Consider the following 14462-nt stretch of genomic DNA (forward strand, 5'->3'; position numbering starts at 1 on the left):
AACGGGTGAAAGATTCAGTTTTCCCATCATCACTTGTGCTGCTACACAACCCTGATCTCTGAAACGTTTCAGCTCCTTTATAGCTAAACTCTGCCTCTTACTGTTCCTTAAAAGGATTAGGTTGCAAACAGGATTATTAATATCAATGACCGATTCAGAAATGCAGCTTTTCAAAGTCCTGCTTTGACTAATCTGTGCATAAGCTCTCAGGAAGCTGCATCCTTCTTCCCCCTCAGCGGCAGGATGGGGAGTTTCCGCTGCCTTCCTGATGGGACGGCATCTGGTCCACATAGGAGAGGATCCACAACACCACCTCTGAACCTCCACCCCCATCGTCCCGTGTCTCAGTCATTCCATCCGGGCCCTGAAACGAGCCACAGCTGGAGCCACAGCTGGAGCCACAGCTGGAGCCACAGTTGGAGCCACAGCTGGAGCCACAGTTGGAGCCACAGCTGGAGCCACAGTTGGAGCCACAGCTGGAGCCACAGCTGGAGCCACAGCTGGAGCCACAGCTGGCGCCACAGCTGGAGCCACAGCTGGAGCCACAGCTGGAGCCACAGCTGGCGCCACAGCTGGCGCCACAGCTGGAGCCACAGCTGGAGCCACAGCTGGCGCCACAGCTGGAAGAGCCGTGAGGACCTGAACCCGCCTGAAAACCGCTCAGCCCGCTAACAGAAACAGCATTTCAACTTTTAAACAAGGAACGTGGCTTATTCAGCGTCAGTGGAGATAACCTGGAAGTTACCAGCAGTGTTGGTCAAGTTACTTTTAAAAAGTAATTAGTTACAGTTACTAGTTACTGCTCCCAAAAAGTAATTGAGTTAGTAACTCAGTTACCACATTGCAAAAGTAATTAGTTACTCAGCAAAGTAACTGTGGCGTTATTTTTTATGTTCTATAACGCTGTTACGTTCTATAACATCTTTAACCAAACATGTTTATATTAACTGATTGAAGAATAAAAACACTAAATACAGTACTTTTGAACATTCGGTATTTATTTGAACTCAATAGATTGCAGCCTGCCAAATGATGCATAGAAATAAAAACATGAATATTGAATATAAAATGGTGATGGTGGTCACCTGTTTCTGACCCGAAAAATGGAGTGTTGTTTGTTTTCGAGTGGCTCCGCCTCCTTCGCCGGGGCTCACGCTGCATTTCTCTTGCATGTGTTTTGGAGTTGGCAGCGCGTACGCTCCGGTCGTTTTTGTGATTGCCGCATTTTTCTCTTGCTGCGTTTTACTGTCGGATTTGTTTTTCCGTTTGCAGCGCGTTTGCACGTGTCGGCCACCGTATCCGCCCACCCAGCCAATCATCATCGCATTTGCAACGGTGACATCACCCCCACCCCCGCTCTCTCCAGGCAGCTGATGTGTAGCCCAAAGCCTACAACCAAAGTGTAGTAACGCGCCACTTTATATTCTCAGTAACGATAACGGCGTTGTAACGATGGGAAAAGTAATTAATTAGATTACTCCGTGACTGGAAAAATAACGCCGTTATACTTAAACGCCGTTACTCCCAACACTGGTTACAAGACTCACGTGCACTAACATGCACACATGCAGACCAGCTTCCAGCTCACAGAACACAGCAGCTCTGACTGCAACACTCACACATGGAGAGGCTGCATCTGCAAACAGTTAAGCCTGATTTATGCTTCAGGCGCAAAGCCTCTGACGCTCGGACGCAGAGCCTCTGCGAGCGTCAAAATCTTAACCACTCCCCCACGCAGAGGCTCTGCGCGCGTTGTCGTGCACCTCAGAAAAATCCTGACTACACGTCGGACGCACGCAGACCACCAACGGAAGTGCGCAGACAAAAGCGGCTGTGATTGGTCCTCGGTGTGCCTTTCCGGTTGTCTGTGTGGCTTCCTCCTTTGCATTTTCGCCAACTCCAATAAAAGAAGCTGTTCTTCTTCGATGTCGAGCAACTCCAGATCCATATCTTGCATACACTTTTTTTTTTTTGAAAGATAAACACTTCCGCCGGCGCCGCCGAAAGTTCTCCTCACCGCCCACCGAAATTCTCGTGAGGGGAAACTGCTGTGCGTCCCGAGAAATTCCAGACCGAGGTTGCAGAACCATAACATGAAAAGTGGTTCGCGACCAGAGCGAAGCAACACGTCAAGACGATAGACGCAGAACTATAATCTGCCCTTTAGTGGATGTTTGTTGCTGTCTGAAGGTGTAAAATATCCTCTGAGCTTTAAAAGAAATCATTTTGGTTCAGGGATGCTAAATAATTAGCTTAGACTCAATCTTCACAAGAACTACTAAAAATATTCATTAAACAAAAGCAGTACGAATCACTGCCCTGGACTTATGTTTACTGCTGGCAAAAAGAGTCATAGCAGTACCAGTAAACCAAAAATCATCAACTGGGTTAAGGAAATGTCCACAACTTTACCTATGGAGAAGATAACTTACATTATAAAAGGGAAAATATCACTATTTCAAAACATTTGGGGTCCTTTTATGGAATATATGGAGAGTGTAGATTTAAGTAATGTGGGTAACGAAGACGAAGAGGCGGAGTTGTTGGTAGTCCTTTCTGTGATCTATTTTCTTTTGATATTTGATTTTTTTTATTCTGTATGGATTGTACATCTGAATCTGTATTTTTGAACAATAGCGAAATAATATGGGCTTATTCTTGACATGATAGAGAAATGTTTATTGTTCTGGTTGTTTTTTTGTTTTTATACTTGTACTAAGTGTTGCTCTATATTATCTCATAAATATCTGACTTGCAAGGAAGGACAATTTGAATGTTGGATAATAACTTTGCCCCTGATGTCTCCTTGGATATGAGAGCGCTCTTATTTCTGAATATATGTGTGTTTTGGAAACATGTTGAAAACTCAATAAAGATAATGTTGGAAAAAAAAAAAAAAACAGTACAAAGCGTTTCTTTGGCGGTTTGTCAGATTGTCCACCCATTTATTCAGCACTTCATCGTGTAAAGAACTAACAGCCTGATGGGAGCAGAGAGCTGCTGAAGCGTTTTAGACTCCATTTAAATTCTGTCCTCTTTAAAAAGTCATAAATATCCAGGATAACAGGATACGAATGCAGGTGAAGAACAGGACAAGTTTGCTGTTTTAGGCAGAAAACATGTTATAATTAACATCAGCCTGTGTCTTGTTTTTATTCACTAACGAGAAATAAAATTACCAACAAAAAAAAAAAATAACAGTCAAAGATCTAAAAAACATACATTTTTAGAGACATCGTTGAGTCTAAAAACGTGAGCTTGTGAATGTGCGTTTTGACAACTCAAGCTTCAAATATCATTCCTGGACACTTTTAAAGTTTAATTTGCAGCTTGATGAGAAAAGGAGACAAACCACTTCATAGTTGAGATTTCTGTGATTAGTATTTGCTCACCAGGCATTCTCAAAGGATTTCAAAAAACAAAACAAAGGCGATGTGAGAGCATTAGCTTGCGTTAGCTTGCATTAGCTTGCGTTAGCTCCACAGTTGTTCGCTTCAGGCTACTGATGGCCCATGTCCACAGACGTTGTGTACAACCACTTTTTTTTTCTGGTGTAATATGTGACAAACTTGTTATGTAACGTATAATAACAGATAATGTTCAGTTTAAATTTGTGGATAGTTTTGACACAGCCTGTTAGTGTTAGCAGCAACCACGAGATTAGGCTAACATAGTTAGCTGGAAATGCTAACGTTTGTCCCAGCAACAACATATTTACATATTAATCAGGTTGCTCTAATTTACATGATTAATATCTGTTTAACTGTTCTTAATCTTCTCTTATATTTGGGTGTGGAAGAGGTGAAATAAATCAATTTTCAGCCATTTATTTACAATAATATTCCTGCTGCATTTTTTTTAAACTTATTATTAACTCATTTCTACTCGGGACCTTAATTTTCTTTATTACAACTGTTAAACGATTCACTTCTGAATTCCGGAGTGTTGTTCAGACAAAACCTTGTTTTTTTTTCAGTGTTTTCTGGTTAGTTATTAGAAAATAACTGCTACTTAAAGCCATAAACTGTTTAAATGATGGCTCCCATTTAAAACTTCTCCAAGGCTGTGTTCGAAACTGCATGCTGCATACTCATCGATCAGACAGTATGCAGAGCGTTTACCCACAATGCATTTTGCCCCTGCCCGAGCCGAAATCAGCCGGCCTGAAGCTGATTTCCCTTAAGCTCTAAACTCTGTAAACTTTAGCAACATTTGAAACATTTTCAGGCGAGAAAGTAGTCGTTTAGATCCCCAACGTGTTGAAAACCTGACAAAATACCGGCTGTTTACAATTTTGTTCCCACGAATTCGGCGCTACTAAAGCTAGCCGCAGTGAGCTAACGCACTTCTGGTTATTTTCACAAAATAAAATACCCGTTGCCTTTTATCATAGGGAAAGCCATTACCATACAATTGGCGCTTTTGTTTTGAAAACAGGAAGTGAACCTACCCTCGTTGTAGCTAGCTTGAAACTGCCGTTTTGACAGGAAATGACGATCGGCGACGTCACGTTACGTTGCATCTTGGGTAGTTTGAGTATGAGTAGTGACCTCATGATGCATACCCAACATTTCGGAGAATCTAGTATGCATCCGGGAACTTAAAGAAGTTAAAGTTAGTATGAGTAGTAGGAGTAGTATGCGGTTTAGAACACAGCCTAAGTCATCATGGACTGCTGGATAGAAGCTTCCCGTCCTGGAAGGAGCAGTTCTGACTACTTAAATACAGTCTGTGCTTGCAGACGATTACGCTTTTAATCATCTTTATTTACAACCTGGACACATCAGACTAGATTTGGCCTTTTCTGTACTCAGTGCCTCGGGATGACGAATGAACTCCCTGAATCTTTCCTGGCAGGCTGTGGTTCTGAGAGTGTTCCAGGAACATAACGTCAGCCTGGCTGAGGACGCTCACGGGGCCAGAGGGAGTCCACGTCTCATGATTACTTCCACAGAGAAGCATTGAGCCAGCGTGCTCAGCCACCGGCTGCAGGGCCGGGGCAGATATCAGGACGATCTGACGGGAAGGAGCCCCAGCATACCGCCGAGCTCCTTCAGAGCGACGCCACACAGAAAGAGAATTGTTCTGGGCGAGGGAAGCCGGGCGGACAGAGAGTCTTTGAATATGTCACGTCTTGGAGAGGCTTGGTGTGACTCCAGCTCTCCCAGAGTGGGGCAGAAAGGAAGTTAAAACCCCCAGATTCTGCAGAGAAGCAGAGTCCTGCTCACCTCAGACCAGAATAAACTAAATTGTTAGGCAGTTGTGTCTTATATTAAGTGTAATGAGATATTTTGACTAGAAATGAGACAAATATACTTGGTAAGACTTTGATTTTTTTCCACTCCACACACTGGAATAAATGACCCTCCAAAAATAAGTAAGAAAAACAACAAATAAAAGACATTTTTGCTTGAAATAAGCCAAAAAAAAATCTGCCAATGGAACTAGCGCTGACCGGGCCGCCGTAAACAAGCAGAACCGCCGGGCTTCTTCCTGGTTCTGCGTTTCTCTGTGCCAGGGTGAGAGTCCCGGCCCTCAGACAGAGTCAGGCAGAAAGAATGCCTCTGTTTACCCAACGCCCGCCCGGCCTTCTCTGCCATCCAGCATTCCTGATAACGTCACATGTTGGTGGATCCTCTCAGCGCTCAGTGGAACCGAACGGTCTTTGTTCTGCAGCCGAGGGCCCATTCTGCTCCAGAACAATCTGAGCCTGTTCAGGAGCTACAGCAGAAAGCAGCACCAGAGCCTTCAGTTATCAGGCCCCTCTCTGTGGAACCAGCTGCCAGTTTGGGAGGCAGAGCCTTCAGTTATCAGGCCCCTCTCTGTGGAACCAGCTGCCAGTTTGGGAGGCAGAGCCTTCAGTTATCAGGCCCCTCTCTGAGGAACCAGCTGCCAGTTTGGGAGGCAGAGCCTTCGGTTATCAGGCCCCTCTCTGTGGAACCAGAGCCTTCAGTTATCAGGCCCCTCTCTGTGGAACCAGCTGCCAGTTTGGGAGGCAGAGCCTTCAGTTATCAGGCCCCTCTCTGTGGAACCAGCTGCCAGTTTGGGAGGCAGAGCCTTCAGTTATCAGGCCCCTCTCTAAAACTTTCCTTCCTGATAAAGCTTATAGTTAGGGATGGCTCAGCTGAGCCTGGAACATCCCATAGTTCTGCTGCTATAGGCCCAGCCTGCTGGGGGAGCTCCCATGATGCACCTCTCCATGAACATGTGACATCATTGTTGTCAATAACTTGTGTTTCTCCCTCTCAGCAGGTGTCTCTGGCCTGGTGTTACGCTGTTTGTTGTCCCCCCTTTCCTGTCCTCTCAGCCCCAGCTGGGCCAGGCAGATGGTTCCTGGTTCTGGTTCTGATGGAGGTTTCTTCCTGGTTCTGGTTCTGATGGTTTCTTCCTGGTTCTGGTTCTGATGGAGGTTTCTTCCTGGTTCTGGTTCTGATGGTTTCTTCCTGGTTCTGGTTCTGATGGAGGTTTCTTCCTGGTTCTGGTTCTGATGGTTTCTTCCTGGTTCTGGTTCTGATGGAGGTTTCTTCCTGGTTCTGGTTCTGATGGAGGTTTCTTCCTGGTTCTGGTTCTGATGGTTTCTTCCTGGTTCTGGTTCTGATGGAGGTTTCTTCCTGGTTCTGGTTCTGATGGTTTCTTCCTGGTTCTGGTTCTGATGGAGGTTTCTTCCTGGTTCTGGTTCTGATGGTTTCTTCCTGGTTCTGGTTCTGATGGAGGTTTCTTCCTGGTTCTGGTTCTGATGGAGGTTTCTTCCTGGTTCTGGTTCTGATGGAGGTTTCTTCCTGGTTCTGGTTCTGATGGTTTCTTCCTGGTTCTGGTTCTGATGGAGGTTTCTTCCTGGTTCTGGTTCTGATGGTTTCTTCCTGGTTCTGGTTCTGATGGAGGTTTCTTCCTGGTTCTGGTTCTGATGGTTTCTTCCTGGTTCTGGTTCTGATGGAGGTTTCTTCCTGGTTCTGGTTCTGATGGAGGTTTCTTCCTGTTAAAGGGAGTTTTTTCTCTCCACAGTTGCCTTGTGCAGCTCAGGACAGGGGATTGGATCAGACAGAAGTTTCAGTGCAGTCTGTTGGTTTCCTGAGCTGGGATACTTTTTATTTATTGGTTCTGTATGAACTGGACTCATTTAGAATTTAATGAATTTGATCGGATTCTAATTGAATTGCAATAAATTGGACTGTAACTCTGAGGTGACTTGTTGTGATTTGCTGCTCTCTAAATGAAACTGAGCTGGATTAATTCAGCTGTATGCATGAAGCTGAAGAACTGATCTTGGTGTCTGAGGACCAGCAGCCTGTGGTGCTGCTGTCGGTTGGCTCGGATCAGAGCATCTAAAGGCTGACAGCAGCTCAGCCTCCGCTCCATGTTCAGGCGGTCGGTGCTGCAGCCGGCAGCACGACACCCACACATGCACCAGCCTTCCTCTGCAGTGATGAAGAGCTGCAGCAGACCTCCCTCCCTCCATCCAGGCTCCCACATCCAGAGGAAACAGGGGGGAGGGAAGGCTGGCCGACAAAGTCAAACCTCCAGCAGCCGCCAAGGAGAGGTGGAGGTGAGCAGGATGGTGCACGTAAAGGTGGAGGTGAGCAGGATGGTGCACGTAAAGGTGGAGGTGAGCAGGATGGTGCACGTAAAGGTGGAGGTGAGCAGGATGGTGCACGTAAAGGTGGAGGTTTGATGCCACCGGCATATTTATAGAGCACAATTCGTACACAAGGCAATTCAAAGTGCTTTACAGCTACATAAAATCACAAGAAGGCAATAAAATCATTAAAAATAATAATAATAATAAATAAATAATAATAATAATAATAAAAACCTATTAAAAATAATCATTAATTAATTAATTTAAAAGTGAAGAGTGCAGATAAAATACTTTCAGGTGTCATATGCACAGCTAAATCCCTCTGAGGCGCCAGATAAACATCAGACTGGTTAACAGCTCTGTTACAGGACCAGAACCAGCACTAAACCCACCAGAACCAGGACTAACCCCACCAGAACCAGGACTAAACCCAGCAGAACCAGGACTAAACCCACCAGAACCAGGACTAACCCCACCAGAACCAGGACTAAACCCAGCAGAACCAGGACTAACCCCAGCAGAACCAGGACTAACCCCACCAGAACCAGGACTAACCCCACCAGAACCAGGACTAAACCCAGCAGAACCAGGACTGAACCCAGCAGAACCAGGACTAAACCCAGCAGAACCTCCAGAATATCTCCTGCAGGTTCTCCGCATGGTGACATTTTCTCAGGAAATCAGTATAATTGATCATGAACCCACAAACAGCTGCCAGTTTCTGAGGTTCACCTGCATCCAGGTCGCGTCTGATTGGCCGCATCCCTGCAGGTGATCAGATTTATCGATCCATCGCGTCACTGCGCCTCACTGACAATGAGCTGGAGTTAAACCAGCAGCAGAATGTGTCTGAACATGGAGTAAAACGCGGGTCAGATACTCACTCCTGTCCGCCAGAGTCAGCTTCTCCTCCAGATGAAGACCCAGCTCCTTAAAATCCATCTTCTCCCTTCAGCTCGGTGTCATTCCTCAGAGTCCCGGTCCGGGACACACCGTCCAAACACGCCCTGTGCAAACCCGACCGGAACCACAGAGGAGACGTGGCCGGAAAAAAAGAGATGTGAAGATCAAATAAAACCAGATAAAACCAGGATCCGGCCGGAAACAGCGCGAGAAGCTCAAATAAATGTTCAAATCGGGTTTTTTTCAAAATGTCACGGCGGTGTTTTCAGAGCCAGAGGTTCGGTGGAGCTGGAGAAGCCACAGTGTGAGAATAAAGAGCCTCAGGGCGAAGGGAATAAAGCTAAGGAGAGGCGTGACGCACTTCCGGTGAGGGCTTCAAAATAAAAGGAAAGGAAAACAATGTTGCTGAGGCTTTACAGGGGTCCAAATAACAAAAAAACTCATGTTGTAGAACACGAGAAAAACACTCAAATATTCTGAAAGCTTGAGCAAAAGAGAGAAAACGACGACAGGAGAGAGCAGTGAAGCCGTTACAAACACAGAAATGTTCTGTTTTCATGTGAGAATAAGTCAGTGACACACAGGTTATACACATCAGCATCCTTTTAATTTTAAGTTAAAATATTAAAGTTAAAGTTAAAAGATTAAAGTTAAAGGTAAAAGATTAAAGTTAAAGTTAAAAGATTAAAGTTAAAGGTAAAAGATTAAAGTTAAAGGTAAAAGATTAAAGTTAAAGTTAAAAGATTAAAGTTAAAGGTAAAAGATTAAAGTTAAAGTTAAAAGATTAAAGTTAAAGGTAAAAGATTAAAGTTAAAGTTAAAAGATTAAAGTTAAAGTTAAAAGATTAAAGTTAAAGGTAAAAGATTAAAGTTAAAGTTAAAAGATTAAAGTTAAAGGTAAAAGATTAAAGTTAAAGTTAAAAGATTAAAGTTAAAGGTAAAAGATTAAAGTTAAAGTTAAAAGATTAAAGTTAAAGTTAAAAGATTAAAGTTAAAGGTAAAAGATTAAAGTTAAAGTTAAAAGATTAAAGTTAAAGTTAAAAGATTAAAGTTAAAGGTAAAAGTATGAACCTCAGTGCAAAGATGAATTAAAAAGCAACGTAGCAAGCTAAGAATGGTTCAAAAAGAACCTTTAATAGACAGAAATTATATGTAAACATCATGTTAAATACAAATGTAAAAACTAAAAATCAGAAAAGACACAAAGAAAAAATAATACACTTTTTATATCTAAATAAAACCATGAATACATATATAAATATATAACTATTTATTCATGAATTGAGTAATTTTCGTCTTACTTCACTGGTCACTTTATATTTTTAAACTGTTTTTTTAATTGTTTTTTTAAATTCTTAGATTATTTTTAAAGTGTTTATAATTGTATAAACATTTTTACTGCTTTATTATGTCTGCTACTGGATGCTTGAATTCCCTTCGGCATCTATCTATCTATCTATCTATCTATCTATCTATCTATCTATCTATCTATCTATCTATCTATCTAATCGCGTGGGTAAATCGTTTTATTCTGAAGGCAAGTGCACGTCATTTCCGGTTTGTCGTCACTTCCTCTCGCTAACTTAACGTCGCCGATCAGAACGAAAAACCGCATGTTGGACAAACGGACGGAACCAAGTGCTGCAGGAGGGGAGGAGACTCTTCCTCCTGCTGAGAAACACAGAAAAAAAGGTTTGATCAAAGAATCCGAACCTTTTGTTCACCTTCTTTATGACTTTATGAGCGGGTTCAGCGGCAGAACCAGAACTTTAGTGTCGGTCTGACCCCCCCCACTGGGACCCCTGAGTGGTTTGACCCATCAGATGATTCCCAGCAGCTGACAGCAACAGTCTGACACTTTACTTTAGAGTTGGGCTGTAAATGACTGAATAAAAACACAGAACCTGAGGTCAGAACCCAGCCCAAACACAGAGGAAACAGTCCTCAGATTTATCACAGAATCATCACAGATTCATCTCAGATTTATCACAGATTTATCTCAGATTTATCACAGAATTATCTCAGATTTATCACAGATTTATCTCAGATTTATCACAGATTTATCTCAGATTTATCTCAGATTTATCACAGATTTATCACAGATTTATCACAGATTTATCTCAGATTTATCACAGATTTATCACAGATTTATCACAGATTTATCTCAGATTTATCACAGATTTATCACAGATTTATCTCAGATTTATCACAGATTTATCTCAGATTTATCTAAGAATTATCACAGATTTATCTCAGATTTATCACAGATTTATCTCAGATTTATCACAGATTTATCTAAGAATTATCACAGATTTATCACAGATTTATCTCAGATTTATCTCAGATTTATCACAGATTTATCACAGATTTATCTCAGATTTATCACAGATTTATCTCAGATTTATCTCAGATTTATCACAGATTTATCTCAGATTTATCTCAGATTTATCACAGATTTATCTCAGATTTATCACAGATTTATCACAGATTTATCACAGATTTATCTCAGATTTATCACAGATTTATCTCAGATTTATCTCAGATTTATCACAGATTTATCTAAGAATTATCACAGATTTATCTCAGATTTATCTCAGAATTATCACAGATTCATCACAGAATTATCACAGATTTATCACAGATTTATCTCAGATTTATCACAGATTTATCACAGAATCATCACAGATTTATCACAGAATTATCACAGATTTATCACAGAATTATCACAGATTTATCACAGAATTATCACAGATTTATCACAGATTCATCACAGAATTATCACAGAATTATCACAGATTTATCACAGATTCATCACAGAATTATCACAGAATTATCACAGAATTATCACAGAATTATCTCAGATTTATCTCAGATTTATCTCAGATTCATCACAGATTTATCTCAGATTTATCACAGAATTATCACAGAATTATCACAGAATTAACCCATAAAGTGACCGGAAAAGGTGTCATTTTTATTTTTTATTTTTTTTTATTTAAATATGCACAATGATAAAAACAAGGAAATACATTTATTAATACAAAGGCTAAAAGAATGTGCAGGAGAGGAAAGGAAGCCCAAGGGCTTATATAACCCCCCCCCCATACAAAACACTAAATTAAATCAACCAATAAAAGAAAAGAAAAGGCAGAAAAGAGGAGGAGACAAGGAGAAATACAGAGAGAGAACAAAATCACAATTTCATTTCAAATGAAATTTTGCCTGGACAGAAGATACCTCACCAAACTAGACTTAAACATTTTGTAGGAGGATAAAAGCTTGAGACCTCTGCAGGGAGTTCCAGAGCTGGGGACCATGGAATTTGATAAAACATTTATGTCTGGAAGTTCTACAAAGAGGTAAAAGAAAGTTGTTCTGACCTCTTACTGAATATGAGTGAATATCTGATGATAACAAGCAGAACGTATGAAAAGTGCCTGGAATGTCTTGTTTACAATGAATGAATTTAAACATGAACAGAGATGTTTGAAGCATATTAATAGAAAAAATTGACAAGAGTCTGAATTTACTGAATAAAGGTGCAGATGGCGCCTGATTTGTCTAAATTCCAATCAGATTGAGTTATTAAGTGCATGTAGACACCTTAATCTGACTAAGAAGTGGATCGGATCGGATTATTGGCTAAATTACAATCAGACTGAGTTATTAAGTGCATGTAGACACCTTAATCTGACTAAGAACTGGATCGGATGGGATTCAGACCCTGAGATAACTGGGTTAAAGTCACTCTAAACCTGCTTGTAGACGCTGAAGCACGTGGTGAATCAGACTTTGCGTTCTGCGCATGCTCCAGATGTTTTCCCGGGGTCGTGACCCGGAAGTCAAAGGAGACGATATTCCTGTTGTTGTCGCCGTCAGAAAGAAACAAACAACGCGATGGAGAATGCTCCGTTGGGCATCGAGTTCGTGCAACAAGCAGCTCATCACAGAGCAAATGTAGAGGGACGTAGCTTCATCTGGCTCTGCGTTCTCCATCTTTCTCCGATGCCTGAGTTTGTTGTTGTTGTTGGTGGTGAAGAGGTCAACAGGAAGTGGCTCTATTAGCAACAGCTGGAATGGGTACAGCGCCACCTATCATACCGGGGTATGACACGCTTTGTGCCTCTGATCCCATTCATTCACCGCCATATATCCAAGGAGAATTACCCTCGCCCAGCTCATTCTGATTGTAATTTAGCCAATAATTTAAATAATGTGACCCCACTGAGTAGAACCAGTTATTATGGAACCAGCTGGTCTCTAGTTCCAGAGGGCCGTGGTCCCTAGTTCCTGAGGGCCGTGGTCCCTAGTTCCTGATGGCCGTGCTCCCTAGTTCCTGATGGCCGTGTAGTTCCCGAGGGCCGTGGTCCCTAGTTCCCGAGGGCCGTGGTCCCGAGTTCCTGAGGGCCGTGGTCCCTAGTTCCCGAGGGCCGTGGTCCCTAGTTCCCAAGGGCCGTGGTCCCTAGTTCCTGAGGGCCGTGGTCCCTAGTTCCCAAGGGCCGTGGTCCCTAGTTCCCGAGGGCCGTGGTCCCTAGTTCCTGAGGGCCGTGGTCCCTAGTTCCTGAGGGCCGTGGTCCCTAGTTCCCGAGGGCCGTGGTCCCTAGTTCCCAAGGGCCGTGGTCCCTAGTTCCTGAGGGCCGTGGTCCCTAGTTCCTGAGGGCCGTGGTCCCTAGTTCCTGATGGCTGTGGTCCCGAGTTCCTGAGGGCCGTGGTCCCTAGTTCCTGATGGCCGTGGTCCCGAGTTCCCGAGGACCGTGGTCCCTAGTTCCCGAGGACCGTGGTCCCTAGTTCCCGAGGACCGTGGTCCCTAGTTCCCGAGGACCGTGGTCCCGAGTTCCTGATGGCCGTGGTCCCTAGTTCCTGATGGCCGTGGTCCCTAGTTCCTGATGGCCGTGGTCCCTAGTTCCTGATGGCCGTGGTCCCTAGTTCCTGAGGGCCGTGGTCCCTAGTTCCCGAGGACCGTGGTCCCGAGTTCCTGATGGCCGTGGTCCCTAGTTCCAGAGGACCGTGGTCCCGAGTTCCTGATGGCCGTGGTCCCTAGTTCCAGAGGACCGTGGTCCCGAGTTCCTGATGGCCGTGGTCCCTAGTTCCTGATGGGCGTGGTCCCTAGTTCCCGAGGACCGTGGTCCCGAGTTCCTGATGGCCGTGGTCCCTAGTTCCCGAGGACCGTGGTCCCGAGTTCCTGATGGCCGTGGTCCCTAGTTCCTGATGGCCTTGGTCCCTAGTTCCTGAGGGCCTTGGTCCCTAGTTCCCGAGGACCGTGGTCCCTAGTTCCTGATGACCGTGGTCCCGAGTTCCTGAGGGCCGTGGTCCCTAGTTCCTGATGGCCGTGGTCCCTAGTTCCCGAGGGCCGTGGTCGCTAGTTCCCGAGGGCCGTGGTCCCTAGTTCCTGAGGGCCGTGGTCCCGAGTTCCCGAGGGCCGCGGTCCCTGGTTCCTGATGGCCGTGGTCCCTAGTTCCTTAGGGCCGTGGTCCCTAGTTCCAGAGGGCCGTGGTCCCTGGTTCCTGATGGCCGTGGTCCCTAGTTCCTTAGGGCCGTGGTCCCTAGTTCCTGAGGGCCGTGGTCCCGAGTTCCCGAGGGCCGTGGTCCCTAGTTCCCGAGGGCCGTGGTCCCTAGTTCCAGAGGGCCGTGGTCCCTAGTTCCTGAGGGCCGTGGTCCCGAGTTCCCGAGGGCCGTGGTCCCTAGTTCCTGAGGGCCGTGGTCCCTAGTTCCCGAGGGCCGTGGTCCCTAGTTCCAGAGGGCCGTGGTCCCTAGTTCCTGAGGGCCGTGGTCCCTAGTTCCTGAGGGCCGTGGTCCCTAGTTCCCGAGGGCCGTGGTCCCTAGTTCCAGAGGGCCGTGGTCCCTAGTTCCTGAGGGCCGTGGTCCCGAGTTCCAGAGGGCCGTGGTCCCTAGTTCCTGAGGGCCGTGGTCCCGAGTTCCCGAGGGCCGTGGTCCCTAGTTCCCGAGGGCCGTGGTCCCTAGTTCCCGAGGGCCGTGGTCCCTAG

At 44.8% G+C, this 14462-nt stretch overlaps 1 protein-coding gene across 6 annotated transcripts in view; it reads right to left on the bottom strand.

The window, feature by feature from the left end:
• LOC142367261 (uncharacterized) overlaps positions 1–8804 on the bottom strand; it is a 55512-nt gene extending 46708 nt beyond the window's left edge. For 2 of the 6 annotated variants that reach the window (XM_075449248.1, XM_075449243.1), the window contains exon 1: positions 8461–8804. In XM_075449248.1, coding sequence (XP_075305363.1) covers positions 8461–8518 — 58 coding nt within the window. In that variant the 5' untranslated portion in view covers positions 8519–8804. The remainder of the gene's footprint in view (positions 1–8460) is intronic. The other 4 variants (XM_075449246.1, XM_075449245.1, XM_075449247.1 and 1 more) reach the window with 2 other exon arrangements.
• Between the last annotated feature and the right edge of the window lie 5658 nt (positions 8805–14462).

The sequence above is a fragment of the Odontesthes bonariensis genome, chromosome 18 (genome assembly GCF_027942865.1).
Source record: "Odontesthes bonariensis isolate fOdoBon6 chromosome 18, fOdoBon6.hap1, whole genome shotgun sequence".
Classification (NCBI taxonomy): domain Eukaryota; kingdom Metazoa; phylum Chordata; class Actinopteri; order Atheriniformes; family Atherinopsidae; genus Odontesthes; species Odontesthes bonariensis.